The following is a 14,980-nucleotide window of genomic DNA, read 5'->3' as shown; positions in this document are numbered from 1 at the left end:
CACTGCCTGAAAGTTCTTTCAGGGAAAGAGAAAAGGATCACGAACTTCCAGTTCCAACTTCTGGGAAATATACAAAGGTAGTAAACTTACAATGGCCTGAACTGATACTGTGAAAGAAACCGGTGAGCAGAGGAGAGGGTAAGGCACCACTAAGGACACACTCTTCAATTCCTCTAACCTGAATGCAGTATTATTAAGAAACTGATGTTTCCCTCTTCTCTTGCCTAAAAATCAACGTGTCAGATTCCTCTCATCATAGAAATAATGCTGACAGTTTTAACTCTACTGCCGTGGGTAATAGATTTCTGCTTAAAATGAACAAAATTAGCTCTGAAAAAGTTACAGTTAATGGTATCTGCGAATACCAACCAATTTTCTTTTCCCCAGAAGATGGGAAATGGGAATTTTGGCACCTCAGACCTTAAGCATTCATATGTGCCAGTCTATCTGTCCTTGTGCATGCCAGGAAGGTATAATTACCGAGGCTAAGCATGTCTGAAGGAATGAAAACAAGAGGGAAGAGCTTAAATCAACAGATGATGAAAACTCTTTGAACTAAATTCCTTTTCTAAACGTTTAACTGTCTAGACTGTCGATGCTGATTTCCCCCATTTTAAGACGATTGTTTATCTACACGTGGCGAATGCCACCCCAGGCAATTAACAAGAAAGGAAATGGTAGACAGAGCCTCGGGCAACAATTAAAATGATGCACATAAAACAAGATTTAAGACGGCCTTTTGTGTGTTTCAGCGTGATCCTCGATAAGCTACCAAACCTGTATTTACATGAAATATCTCAGATGTGCACATGGTACCTTCACCGCCAAGCATTTTTCTTCATACTCTGGTTGGCAAACGTCCTGAACGATTAGACTCAGGGTTCTCAGAGAAAAGCCAGGATGTACTCAGAGAGGAAAACTGTGAGCAGTTCAAGCTAGAACACAAAGGCAAGGCTACTACATGCAAAATACAAAGGCAGTCAACTGTTTAGCCTGATAAGTACAAAGTCTCAAAATTTACCTGACGTTGTCATGATGAGGATTAGAAGTGGCGGCAGCAGACCCACCCCGCAACACGGGTCTAAGGCAGGTTTTTGCGGGAGAAGGCACAAGACAGAATCAGGAAACAGAGAAGTGATAAAATAAAAGCAAAAACAAGACAAAAACATGTCAAATAGGATTATATTGTATGTTGTGATACAATATAATATCTGTCAAATACTTTAAAGATCGTTGCAGGACAGGCCCTCCCTTTTGATTTTCATAAATTTAAGGTTTTACCGCAGGTCAAGAACCAAGAGGAAACTCGTGTGACAAGACAGCACCCGCGTAAAACTTTTTTTTCCCTTTGGTGCTTATATTTTAATTTATGAAATTCAAGAGAGAGGACAACTCTGTCTAAAAAGTGTAATTTCCCTTTTCTCGTCGGAAAGAAAAGATCACCCGCAACCCTGGAAGCGTGTCAAGAACTGGTGGGTAGCACCTGCACGATCGCGGCTGCCCGTCTGGTGTCAGCGGCCCAGGTTAAGTCCCATTTCCCACGGCTCCTTCCCTCCCACCTCACTCGTTGGACTCACGCCTCGTATCCTACCGTAGCTGCATCTCATTCAAGCCTCGGCTCCCAGAAGCAAAACTGCAAGCCTGGGTTCTGGAGCTGAGGCCGTCAGAGGACATCTAGGGTGCGGCACAGAAGCACAGCCAAACAGCGCGTCTCTTCTGGAGAGACCCCCCAGCAGCCGCACACTGGGCAGCTGGTTATAAAAGACTGCGCTAAACTGGGACACTTTGTGGGGACTGTCACCAGCCTCAGGACATACGCTGGTTCTAGAGGGCAGTGAGTGCTCCACCGAGGTGAGCAGTAACCCTTCCGATAACTTTCACTTTTAAAAATCAGAAGACAAAAACTCTGTGGTTTCTGGTCAATTGCCCAAAAAGCAATCGGCAGTAATTGGCGACCAGAGAAAGGAGGCTGAGCTACAGGGGCCAGAGAAGGATTTTAAGAATTATTACATTGTATTTCAAGTGTCTCATTTTCTCAGTACTGGTCGGGTGTTGCCTGCATTGAAGTATCAAGGCAATGCTTAATTATAGTCAACGTTTAATATCAAATGAACTAGTTTTTTTCTGTTAAGTTGGTACAGCTGTAAAACTTTGGCTACAATACGAATCACTATTTCCTCCCAAGTTAATTTATGTAAGACAATTTTCATGTTTAGCTTGTACGTTTCCTGGAGGCACAACTGGTGCTTAAAGAAATTTCGGGAGCCTACAGGATAAAGAATTCTGAGGCTGTGGGAGACGTTAGACTTCTATTGTGCTGGTTAAAGAACAGTGAGAAAGCACATAAGCCTTAAACAGGTTTTAAATCATCCCGTTCTGCTCCTATAATTAATTACTCTGTGGCATTAGGAAAACTTGCTTCACTGCAATCTTACAGCACGCTCGTCTGAGAATGCTTAAGTAAATGAAGCCGCTGCTGGGTGCTACTTAAAGCTTTTATTAAAGAATTCACACTAATATGTTCAATATGGATCTGCCATAGTCAACATATGCCACCACAGAGATTTCCCTCCTATAATGCAGAGCCAGAAAATAGTACAGTTACCTTTCACAACGTATTTCATTTTGTCTTCTCACACTGGCAATTGACACATATAATATAAAAGTAAATTAGACAGGTATTTGGCAAAGTTAGAAACTTCATTCAAGTACCAGTTTCTACCATAAGTATGATTTAATACATTAAAAGAAATCTTTTCTAAGTCCGGTAATATGTTCAACGATAATAATTTTGTAACTAAAGAGGCAAAAGGGAAGGAGAGCCACGGCTCTCCAAGTTCTGGCATTAACTTGTATATTGACATTTTTGAGTAAATAAATGGTCTGACTTAATAAAATATGTGTTTCTTTAGTAAAAAAATAAAAAAGGAAACTGCTACAGTAAATAAACAGTAATATATTTATATGCATACTTGCAAAAATACAAATACAAATTAAAACACGATGGTTTCATATTCTATTCACTCAAAGCCAATATAATCTGCTCACGAAAAACTGTATAAAAATAATCAAGCCCCTTCTAAAAATAAAACTTAAGCATGCTAAGCATGACTAATCTGTTGATATTTAAATAATGTTCTTAACATGGGAATTAAGTTTCTTTTTTTAAATGTGAATATTTTGCGTTGGAGAATGAAACACGGAGGTCTGGCAGATGTCAGGAGACTCAAGTGTTTCCTGACCAGCCAAGGACTAAATCACAACAACATTTTAAATTCAAAGAACACACCTATCTGAGGTGTTTGGGTACATTTCTGATACCTCAATTTTCCAAATGCACAGCACTGACCCACAGGCATCAAGGATTTGATTTTGTCTTCATGTTGAGCTTGGTTTTAAATCAAGTAAGTTCTCATCAGATGAGAAAACAAAAATATAGTACATAAACTTTCCCACAGTGTTCCTTAAAGTGTAAACTGAGAATTGTTCTTCCATGAAGTAACTGTGAATCTGTATTTTTTAATAATAAGGCAGACAGTAAGTTCCTTTTTTTCTTTCTTTCTGCTGATTAGTTCTAGCTTAATGTAACTGTACCTAAGGTAAAGGCATAAGACCGAAGATAGGATATTACATGAGCATAACCACCAAAGAGTAATAAAATAGAAAGGAAAAAATGATGTACACAGCAAGGAACATAAAAGCACTTAAAACTTTATAAGCAGTATTACTGTAATAATCATGCAGGTAGAACATTATCCAAATTTCACATTCCTACTTCTTATATCTGCAAAGTCATGCCAGACAGTTCTCTTGTAGAAATAAAAAATGATTTGGTACTTACAATTCTGATTAAATCTTGTTCAACATTTAGATCATAAGAGATTGAAATGTAATTTAAAAAAAAAAGGCAAGAAAAAAAAAAAAAACCTTTGAATAATGGAAGCATCCAATAAGACTAATAAGAATCTAACCCTCCAGGCTCCAAGGTAACATAACTAATGGTATGTATCCAGGAGCAAAAAATTATTAATACAATTACTTTATGAATTTTTAAAACCTCATTTAAGTAAGATAATTCCTTTCCAGAAAAAAACGGATTTTAAAGCTATCAATTTATGATAATTAAAAAATTAATAACTAAAAACTTCACTTAGGGCTCAATACAGTTTTTTGTAATAAAAGAATACAAAGTAAATTCTACATTAGTAAGATTTCTGATTTTCTATTTTTGAAGTTGAGGCAAAATTCTTTTCCATTAATGGGCAAGGACTGTTTTGTGAAGTCACAATTATTTTATCTATATAGAATCTATAAATATCTTCCTCACTCAGCTATTTTCACTGTTAATAGCATTTGATATGATATAATTCGACCTAATAATCTAGTCTCTTCTAAGGACCTACTGTAATTAAAAAGTGAAAGACGACACCTGGTGAAGAAATCTACTTTAAGGAGGGAGGAGAAAAGAGGCCTTTGGGAATATCAGTTCTTAAATGCCAGGTACTTTATATTCAATGCCTTTTAAAGGACTTACCACAGTCCTAAATAAAGAATTTGAGGCCATTATTACTTAGATCTTAAATAAAGATAGTGGTGGGAATCTAGAAAACTAGATTATAGGTAATACTATTATAAACTAGGTAATACTATTATTGCCTGGTGCTTTTTTTTTTTCTTCCTTTTTTAACAGATGAAGAAAATGAGGCCCAGAGAAGCTAAACAACTTGCCCAAGGTCATTGTGCAGCTAGCTATTCAGTGGGGTGGGTCAACACTGAATCTGGCTGGCTCCCCGATTCCATGCTGCTTCTTACAGGCTCCAAATATTCTGAGGCAGTTCTAAACCTTTGGGGAGAGGGATGTATGTGTATATGCAAACACACACACACATATACACGAATATACATGTACATACATGTATGTATCATTTTCCCCTGCTATGAGCTTCCTCTTTTAAGCTCTTTCTGGTACGGCTTTAAGTCGTTGGGCCCAAATGTATACCACTACATTAACGCGGGGCAGGCTTAGAAACACCAGTCGATGGCATGGACAAGTGCTCACGAAGTACAGTAAAATCTCTGAGGCTTGCGTGACGATCAAAAGCATTCAACAAGAAAGTCTGTTTGGAGTGAGCCATAAGACGTGTCAGTTCCTAAGGTAAGAAACAAGGTTTACTGGCAGGGCCAGCTTAACTTACGGGGGAATTCTTCAAAAGTTAACAGTCTACTAAACTGTCCATGAAAATTCAAATGGTGACGCACAGAGTCACTAGATAAAATGTTTGGAGTTGGAATGAAACGGACTCTGCCTTTCCCACGCTATGCCAAAAAGTCCCCCAATTTTATCTTTTAAAAAATACTATGCAGCAAAGAAGCAAGGGCACAAAATATCTGAAATAACGGCAAGGAAAAATCAAGCCCAAGTGTACTACTGACAATTTCACTGGGAGATGTCCAAAAGTGAGATACCTTATCAATCCTGAAAAATATCAGTATTACCAGAAAGACAGCAGCATTTGGGGTTTTCAGTACAGGCCCAGAAATCCCGAGCTAGAAGGAAAGTGAACAAGTGTCCTAAAACCTACACTGACATTGTCTTGTCAGTTTGGCTTCGGTAGCCCAATCATCTTAGTATCGCAGCGATGAAACCAAAAGACTCGCTAAAGAAAATCAGTACGCTTCAGTCCAACAGCCTACACTCCATCCGACAGTATGCCTCAGCATATTCCAGTGGAGTCAAGTACTTAGGTCAACAGAGCCTTGGGGGAAAAAAAAAATCATTATACCTCCTGTTTCTAGTTACTAACTGAATACTCTCCCTGACTAAAGAGAAGCTAAGAGCATCTTGTGAAATGTGAATTTTGGACAATAATTTCGATTTAAAAGAAAGCAAAGCAGGTTGTTTTAAGCCACCGCATCTTAGGAAGAGACGAAGGTGCAAACACAAAAGGAAGACACCACAGTCCACTAACAAGGAGCCAAACAAAAAACAAACAAACAAAAAAAAAAGCAACACAGCCAGCGAGAGTCACTGATGGCCAGTCACCTGCGATTTTCATCCAGCACATCCAAGATCTGCTGGTAAGCCCTACGAGTGGAAGACTGGATAAGCGACAAAATGCCTCGAGCGGAGGGAAGATTAGCTCCACCTTCAGGTAATGTTTGGGGAAGACAGGCCCGGACCTGTTGGGGCGCCGGTGTCACACTGTTTCCGGGAGAACAGCAAGCGAAGAGAAAAACACTCAAGTCAGACTCTTATGAAACTTCAGCAGAGCAGTTTCCCCCAACACTTCGTCCTGTAAAAAATTACCTTCGTTGTCTTGCCCCTTTTCCCACCCTTCCCTCTCCCCCAGGAAAACAGTCAAAGCAAGCAAGTTCATCAACATATTGTTTTTAAAAAAACCAGCTACAATGCAACGCCCGTGACCGTGCAGCCTTACACATCAAATTGAACAAACTGAATACGAGAGGCAACTTTGCAGCGGGAAGAGAACCACAGCGAGCAGTGTGTTCAACGCCGAGCTCCGGAGAAGCGGCATTCTTTAGTCGCCGTGTGTCTTCCCATCCAGGAAGTCACATGTCTAGCAACCAGCGCTGCCCTGTGACTTACGGGTGGTGAGGAGATTGGGACAGAGAGTTCTGGGACACAGGTGTCAGGGTTCAAACACATGAATCAAGAGTGATCCCACGAAAACGCCATTTCCAATCTTTCACAGAGACAATGAAGCGAGCTGAGGGTATGATGCGTAAATTTCAACCGAATTCAAGTTTCAGAAGGTTGCGACAAAAGCATTTTGATAGCTTCATTATATGAAAGCACATGTTCTCTAGCTAAATGACTGAAACATAAAACCACTCCTGATTCTGTGCAGAGAGTGAACAGAGAGGCAAGACAGTTCTTAGATTACCCAGATGGATGTTAAGGCAGCATTTCTGGGCTTCCGGGTGACAGTAACCTTAATCACTCTTTCAGGTGTAAGCTGAGAGTCACAATTTCTTTGGCTCCACTGCCAAGGCTTCTTAAAAGCTGAACATATTTGAATGAAACAATTTTATCGTTCGAACATCCACTCTTGAGCTTGGTGTATTTTCGGAGAGCTGTTTAATGTCAGCTGTGTGAGGTATTTAAGTGATACCAGGACTTGCTTGGCATCTGGTTTGTTATATGAAGAGGCTTTGTTGCAACAAAAGGACTGTGACCCTGGGATGTGGGCTCAAAACTTTTTCTCAATGTCAGGGCAAAACTACCTTGGGTTAAACCTCACTCTTGTGTATTTCACCCAAAAGAATGAAAGGTGGAGCAGTGAACAGCTGAAAAGAGAAAAATCTTTTATTTTGATTTATGTAAACTTTTCTAACTTAACATGCATTTTGTTTGGAAATCACAACATAAGTGGGATAACTGTTGAAAGGACTAACATGTGATATTATACACAGAGTCCCTAGAACATTAAAAACAGGGGTGCCTGGGTGGTTCCGTCAGTTAAGCATCTGACTCTTGATCTTGGCTCAGGTCATGATCTCACAGGTTCGGGAGTCTGAGGCCCACATCAGGCTCTGTGCTGGCAGCGTGAGCCTGCTTGGGATTCCCTTCCTCTCTCCCTCCCCCCCCCCCAACCCCCCTCCAGCCCTGCTTGTTCCCTTTCTTTCAAAATAAATAAACTTAAAAAAAAAAGAAAACCCACAATTTTGTGAATAACTGTGAATGTCTTAGTGACCCAAAGCAAGAAGTATTATAAATATGAAAACCCTGTTTTCCAGACTACTTAGAAGAGAAAGATCTAAGCCATATCTATGCATATTGAGAAATTAATTTATCAGGGCTGATTCCCTACAGGAATTTGGCCTAATGCTGCCAAGATAAGAGCAAATTTTCAGGTACAGGCTCATGGATGATTACCCTAAACATCTGTCCAGAGATTCTGGAATATACATAAGCCAACTTACCAACCGACCCATGGTACTTGGCAAAACCCATACTGAGCATCCAAGAAGAATAAAAAAAAAAAAAATCAGTGTTATCTGGGATACAAAGTCTAGGTACTAGCCTTGTACTCAGAGTTCTTTAGGGAGCAGAGGGAAAATCTCAAGTTCTTGCTCTCTGTGAGACAGCAGACTGAATTCATGTCAGAAAAATGTCACCAGAGGCAGGAATGAAAATGTATTAGTTATGCATTACCATAAACAAACAATCCAACTTATACTCTTCCTGACAGAGCTCCAACAAACCTGGCTAAATTTACTTAGGAAAATTGTAAAAGACTAATCAGTACAGTATTTTGATGTAATTAAAATTTTTATCTTAGCATTTTGGGGCTTAAATCAAACACTTTGAGTATCATTCCGTATTAGTAAATAAATCAGCTACACACTAATGTGTTAAAATCTCTAACAATCACCATTTAGAATTATAATCCTAGAGCAATAATGGCAATAAACTAAATCCAAATCCAGGACAGAAGGATGATGGATTTTTTTGTCCACTAAAAATGAAAGAAGGGTTACTTCCTTTGAGAGAAAAGATTTTGTCAAGAACAGGAGGTACTGTTTGTTTAAAGTTCTCAAAGTGCAAGTACTTCCTGTCCATATACAGATCAGTTGGTAATTTATAAAGTAGTCAAGCATAAACTAATTTCAGAATAACTGCAAAGAAGTTGGGGAGTTATTAACTCCCCAAGAGGGAGGGAATGCACAGAAGGTTGAGTTTTAAAACCGTCTAGGGGCACCTGGGTGGCTCAGGCAGTTAAGCATCTACTCGATTGTGGCTCTGGTCATGATCTCATGATTCCTGGGATCAAGCCCGGCATTGGGCTTTGTGCAGACACTGCAGAGCCTGCTTGGGATTCTCTCTCTGCCCCCATCCCCATTTGCACGCACAGGTGCACATGCTCTCTCTCAAAATAAATAAATAATGACAATATTTTAAAAATTTAATGAAAAAGTCTATAAGATCTCTAATTCTAAGATTCTATGCATGATCATGTGAAAATTGGAATATGATAAAAAATGAAAAAAAACTTACATGATCCTTAATTGTACCTTAAGAAAAAATATTTTATGTAGAAAAAGATGAAATTAAGTCTTTATCAATACTAGTAAAGATATTTATTTTTCAAAGACCAACATCAAAAGCATATTTGGACTTTTGGCGGTTTCTCAAAAGTTTTAAAGATTAGTAAGAAATTTAACTTTTCAGTATTTATATGGTAATCCTTCGCATAAACACCAAAAACAGAACAGAAACTATTTTTAAAACTGTTGAACACTTTGGGCAGTGTATGTATAGATGCAATGCCCTTGACTGTTAACTTTTATTTCCATCTATAGTTGCACCAAACGATTAAATCACAAATGACCAAAGTTACCCTAATTAGAAGCAATGGATACTTCAGCCATTTTTCTTTTTTAAAGATTCAAGCAGCCTTGCAAAGCAAGCCTTCAAAGCAGGCTTTGGTTTTGGTTTACAAACAGACAAATTTAAGAACAGAAAAGAGTAAGCCCATTTTAGCAATCGGCCTGATGCTGGCTAGAATGTCCACCACTGGCAACAGCTGTGGAGGGAAACGGTGCTTTTAGGATTTTCATCTCTGTCCACTCATCCACCCAAACAAGGTGTAGTGACTTTTTGTTTTGACAAGTGAACTACTGTGAAAAGCAAAAAAGTCAACATACTGCCAAGGCACTGGGATTATTTAAGCAAATGTTATCTGATTAGTAATTTAATAAAATTGCACTTTGATAATAAATTGATTCCTACTAATGTTATAAAACAGCAAAGCCTCAACTTCTTCTTTTGTAAAAGATTAGGAAATTCTGAAGACAGCTCTGATGTTTACCATATAATTTCACCAGGAATAGCTCTACCTGATGCCTATATGAAATCCTACTGCATGAATGGGAAGTAAACAACACTAGCCAATGTCAGAACCAAAATTTAAATGAAAATTTACTTGTCATTATTAAGAGGTAAGTCCAAAGTCAAGTACCTCTTTCCCATGGATTTTCACAGGAATAACGTTTCTCAAACTGTGAGGGTAACGTCTTTGGTGAGGCTCCAACCTCTTCCAGAAAACAGTAAAAGGTAAAATTGTGAAAAGAGAAAAAAATGTTCATGGAAACGCAAATTTTGTACCTTTCTCTTGAAATTTTAAATAGAAAACCTTAACTTGTTGCCACTGTCTAAGGCAATTTACTGGTTCCAAGAAGCACAGTAAAAGAACCAGAAGAAGAAAAACATCACTGGTTGCCAGAGTGATTTCTGTTGCTTAAGAACCGCATCAGCTGCTGAGTTCCTGTACCACGCACTAAAATATCCCCACAACAGGCCAGTCACTCCTGCACCTTCTTTTGGCAGAAAGAGTAGGTTTAAATGATCTCAAAACATTCTTCCAAGCATAATTTTAATCTATGGAATTAAGAAAAACAAAAACAAAAAAAAACCCCTAATGACAAACCACTCTTAGACTCCTCCTTCTGGATCAAAATAAGAAAGCAAGAAAAGATGGGTGCTAAAACTGAAAAAAGGTTGGGATCACTGAAGCTGGTTGACTCTGTACAGAACTAATATGCCCACCAAAAAGCAAGGCAAATAAAATAAAAAATGATGCTTGGTCCTTATGTGCAAATTATTCCATTTTATTTTCACTATACACTCCAAATCATACCTAACTTCCTTAATTGGTCTAGTTTTTTTTTTTTTTTTTTTTCCTTAACAAAATGTGTAAGGACAGTTTGAGAAATCCCAACACCAAGGAACTGAGAAGCCCAAACAGTAAGAGCATTAGGGTATTATATGATAATTACGTGGCGAAATATTAGTACAACATAAGCCTGCAAAATTAAAACAACTCCTAGCTGTGAAAAGCAGAGCAGAGAAATTCTTACGTGTACTCCGGTGCAGAAATCGGTGCCTGGAACCTTGACATTTTATTTCTTGGGGCAGAATATGATCTGTGCCACCTTAAATAATAATTATGCTTCTTTTACATATTCGGCTTTCATAACACAAAGAAAAAGCGAGATACAAGTCTACTGGTCAGAATTCAGTTTTGTGTCAATAGCTGGCAATAATCGATTCTACTGTCTCTGGAAAGCGATTAAGAAAACGAAGGCCAGTGTTTCTGCTCCCATGTCTACATGCACTTTTATCTTAAAGCCAAGGAATAAACTAAAGTGGAGGCAGGCAAAGGTTCACGGACCATGACACATAATTAATCGTGCATTACAAAGAAGAGACCAAAACAGGTGAAGACAGCAAGAATTTAATAATTACTTTAGTGGAAGTAAAATATTGCTGTTTTATAATAAATTAACAACTTCGTCCTTACTGCGTCACTAACACCAAATATATGATAGTGCTCATTGTATAAAATTCCTAATGTTAATTAAATGTAGATTCTTAAAGATGAAATCAACTACAAATTTTTGAAGTTAATAATGGAAGGGGAAGAAAAAGCCAGGTTACATCATTAACAAAAAGATGCTTAAGTAGGGGTGCCTGGGTGGCTCAGTTGGTGAAGCATCTGACTCCTGACTGCAGTTCAGGTCATGATCTAATGGTTCACGAGATCGAGCCTTGCATGGGGCTCTGTGCTGACAGCACGGAGCATGCTTGGGGTTCTCTCTCTCTCTCTGCCCCCCTCTCTTGCTCTATCTCAAAATAAATAAATATATTTTTTTAAAAAAGATTCTCTTTAAGAGAAATGCTTAAGTATCTTATCGTAATATGGTAATATACATAATTACCATACAAAAAAGTATGGTTATGTAATCTAAGAATTTCACTATGAAAATGCAGAGTTAAATATTCATGTTATCTTTACTACCAAACATTAAAACATTTTTTGTTTTATTAAACATCTAGAAAGCGCCATTAAGGCGACTTAAATACAAAAGGAAAGCAAGGATTAGTTGACTCTGCTAATCTTCTCTGTTATGAGGAACTTAGGTAACTGAAAAAATTCCTATGAACGAATTATCTACTCTAAATTATACCTCTTTAGGCTGGTTTTCATACATAATACAACTGTTTCCTTTCTCTTCAATCAAACTCAGCTACCAATAATTACACATTTTGTGGAAAAAAAGAAAAAAATGCTACACTAAAATAGACCTGTTTTTATCTAATATGAAATTTCAAAGTAATTAAAGACCTGAGAGCCTGGGTGGCTCAGTCGGTTAAGTGTCCTACTTCGGGTCAGGTCACGATCTTGCGGTTCACGAGTTCGAGCCCCGCGTCAGTCTCTGTGCTGACAGCTCAGAGCCTGGAGCCGGCTTCAGATTCTCTGTGTGTGTGTGTCTCTCTCTCTGTCCCTCCCCCGTTTGTGCTCTCTCTTTCTCAAAAATAAATAAATATTAAAAAAAATTCTTAAAAAAAAAAGACCTAAATAATCAGCCACATCTTATATGAAGATATGTGGCTTATATGAAGAACAGAAAAGTTTATGAGAAACCTTTGCTGCCTTGAAAAAGATTACAAGTAGAAAATAACAAAAGCCCTTGATCATTCTGACAGGTGCTAAATCTCAAGAAGCCATCTTAGACATAAACTATGTTGTCTTTTTTACCATTTGGGTAATATACTGGGAAACGTACTAGGAAAATGGATTTCACGGACCGGCTGACATCACTGCCAGCCAGGCATCTCCAGAAAAACATGTAATTACCATAAAAATTTTTATATTAATGGTTGAACTTGTCAGGTAAGTATTTTCGGAGGGAGATATATATTCATTTTAACCTACTGTCTACTTACATAACCCTCCAGAGTAACGATAGCTACTTAAGGACACATTTCAAGATTCCCCACGAGACGAAAGCACGTCTAGTCCTCCTCCACGCCTAACGCTAAAGAAGAAAGTTCCTACCCCATCAAAGCCCCTTCGGCATCTCTGTATTCTTCAGTCAGCGCCAAACTAGCACTTGATGTGGTCTGACACCAATGGCTATTGTACTGTGCTCCAGTATACAGTACTGAGTACTCCAGTAGGGTACTGAGCTCTAGTGCTCTTAAATATACGTTTAAGTGTTTGGCTTTTGTCCAGATTGGCAAACTGCGAGAGAGACGCCCCATCTCCTGATCCTGTTGCAGTTCCCGGACAGGCTAACATGATGCCTGGCATCAGATGTGGTTCGTGAGCAATGAGTTCATGAAAACTGACTGCAAATGTAAAGAAGATACCTTAATTTACACAAGCAACCTAAATCATCTATTTAAAAATGCCACAATCACCAATGGATGTGAGACTTAAAATTCTGACCAGATTTTAAGGGGATATTGTATGTGTAAAAACCCACTAATTTTAATGAAACAACAACAAAAAACCATGTGCCTGATCTAAAACATCTTATAGTGGGGTAGCTTTGATCAGAAGACAGTAACATAACCAAATGAGAAAGACTAGTTTACGTGGCCTTTTAAACAACAGACTCGTATTTTTGGAAAATGAAATGGATCTAACAATTCGATGACTCAGTAGGCAGAGAGCTAAACAATAATCCTGGGAAGTAAAGCAATTCGCTTGCCTGTGCTTACACTGGTTACCACGGCTCAGTAGAAGCAGAATGGGGCGCCTGGGGGGCTCAGTCGGTTGGGCGTCTGACTTGGGCTCGGGTCATGATCTCACGGCTGGTGAGTTCGAGCCCCGCGTCAGGCTCTGTGCTGACCGCTCAGAGCCTGGAGCCTGCTTCAGATTCTGTCTCCCTCTCTCCCTGCCCCTCCCCCACTCATTCTCTGTCTCTCTCAAAAATAAACAAACATTAAAAAAATTTTTTTCAGTAGCCGAGCTGGAAGGGCTAGTTCACAATCTTATGATCAACTGAGTAACTTGAAAACAAAGACATTTGCTTCAAGTGTTTCCTTTTGTTTTTTTTTTTTTGCTCCAATCTACACCCTAGGTAAACATTCCTGAAGGCTGCACAGAACTGAGCACTAACATTTATCAACTTTTCCTAAGTATACTTTATAGGCAATTCCGAAAATAAGTAAATCAGACTTTTAGAATTCTGTCATATGTGTAGAAGAGGGGAATGCTACTGGAAAACTCCCATGACGTATTTTAAGGCTCTAAAAATAACTGCAAAAAATGGAAAACTGATGTAAATGTCAAACAGATTTCAAACACGTAAAAGCAAATTATTTACTTTTTTCTCAGGTTCTTAGGCACAAAATGCACACTTCTTCCTCTTTAAAAAACTATTTGAGAGTTAAGAAAAAAAAGAAGTAACTTATGGAGAAAATGACAGGACACTGGATGTTGAAAACTTATGCAGGAGACATACTTCCCCGTGTTGTACTCACATTGAGTCAGCTCTGAGCAGCTGTCCGTTTGGGCGAACGGCATTCTCACTCATGGAGCGCTCTCTTTTTAGCCTGCCAACTGCACGGATCTGTTCAGTTCGGCACAAAGATGGGGAAAGGAACGGAAAAGACTGTCAGGAGCCTAGTAGAGCTACTTACCATCCAAAGAACCTCAGTCCAAGGCTATTCACAAAACTTACAATTCACAAAGAACACAGAACCAAGAATTGTTGCTAAACAGGAGTATTGAAAACAGGTTAAAAAAAAAAACAACCCTACTTATTATCATGCGGACAAACTTAGGAATGCTTATTTACCTCATGAAAAGGTACTTCTGGTTTCTATTTAAGTGTCCACATTACTTGGTAAGATTATATGTGCATTTATTATAATTTAAATAATACACTTCCATTAATTAAGAACACTTTACAACAGTTTTTAAAGGCACGTATTTTATAGGAAATGGGAGGTACTTGTGTTACGAACAAATGTTCCAGGCTTCTGGGGCTAAAACAAATTCAGATTTGGTTGGATATGTAAAAACTAGACTAAAAAAAGCTAATACTAGCTTAAAGGTTCTGGCATTCCAGAGACCTCCACAGTCTCCTACCCCACACACTCTTCTGACAAAACGTATCACTGACCTTTTCCATTAAGGGGAAGGATTTATGTCCCCTTCCTTTA

At 38.6% G+C, this 14,980-nt stretch overlaps 1 protein-coding gene across 12 annotated transcripts in view; it reads right to left on the bottom strand.

Annotated features, from left to right (window-relative positions):
• Positions 1-14,980, bottom strand: part of MFF (mitochondrial fission factor) — a 34,678-nt gene that overhangs the window by 4,987 nt on the left and 14,711 nt on the right. For 4 of the 12 annotated variants that reach the window (XM_042950341.1, XM_042950340.1, XM_042950335.1 and 1 more), the window contains 5 exons: positions 14,297-14,385; positions 10,882-10,956; positions 6,044-6,202; positions 2,606-2,638; positions 1,022-1,081 (listed from right to left, as the gene is read on the bottom strand). In XM_042950341.1, the coding sequence (XP_042806275.1) occupies positions 1,022-1,081; positions 2,606-2,638; positions 6,044-6,202; positions 10,882-10,956; positions 14,297-14,385 (416 nt within the window). The remainder of the gene's footprint in view (positions 1-1,021; positions 1,082-2,605; positions 2,639-6,043; positions 6,203-10,881; positions 10,957-14,296; positions 14,386-14,980) is intronic. The other 8 variants (XM_042950338.1, XM_042950337.1, XM_042950339.1 and 5 more) reach the window with 7 other exon arrangements.

This window comes from Panthera leo, chromosome C1 (assembly GCF_018350215.1).
Source record: "Panthera leo isolate Ple1 chromosome C1, P.leo_Ple1_pat1.1, whole genome shotgun sequence".
NCBI classification, from domain to species: domain Eukaryota; kingdom Metazoa; phylum Chordata; class Mammalia; order Carnivora; family Felidae; genus Panthera; species Panthera leo.
This window is presented reverse-complemented; position numbering and strand designations above follow the sequence as displayed.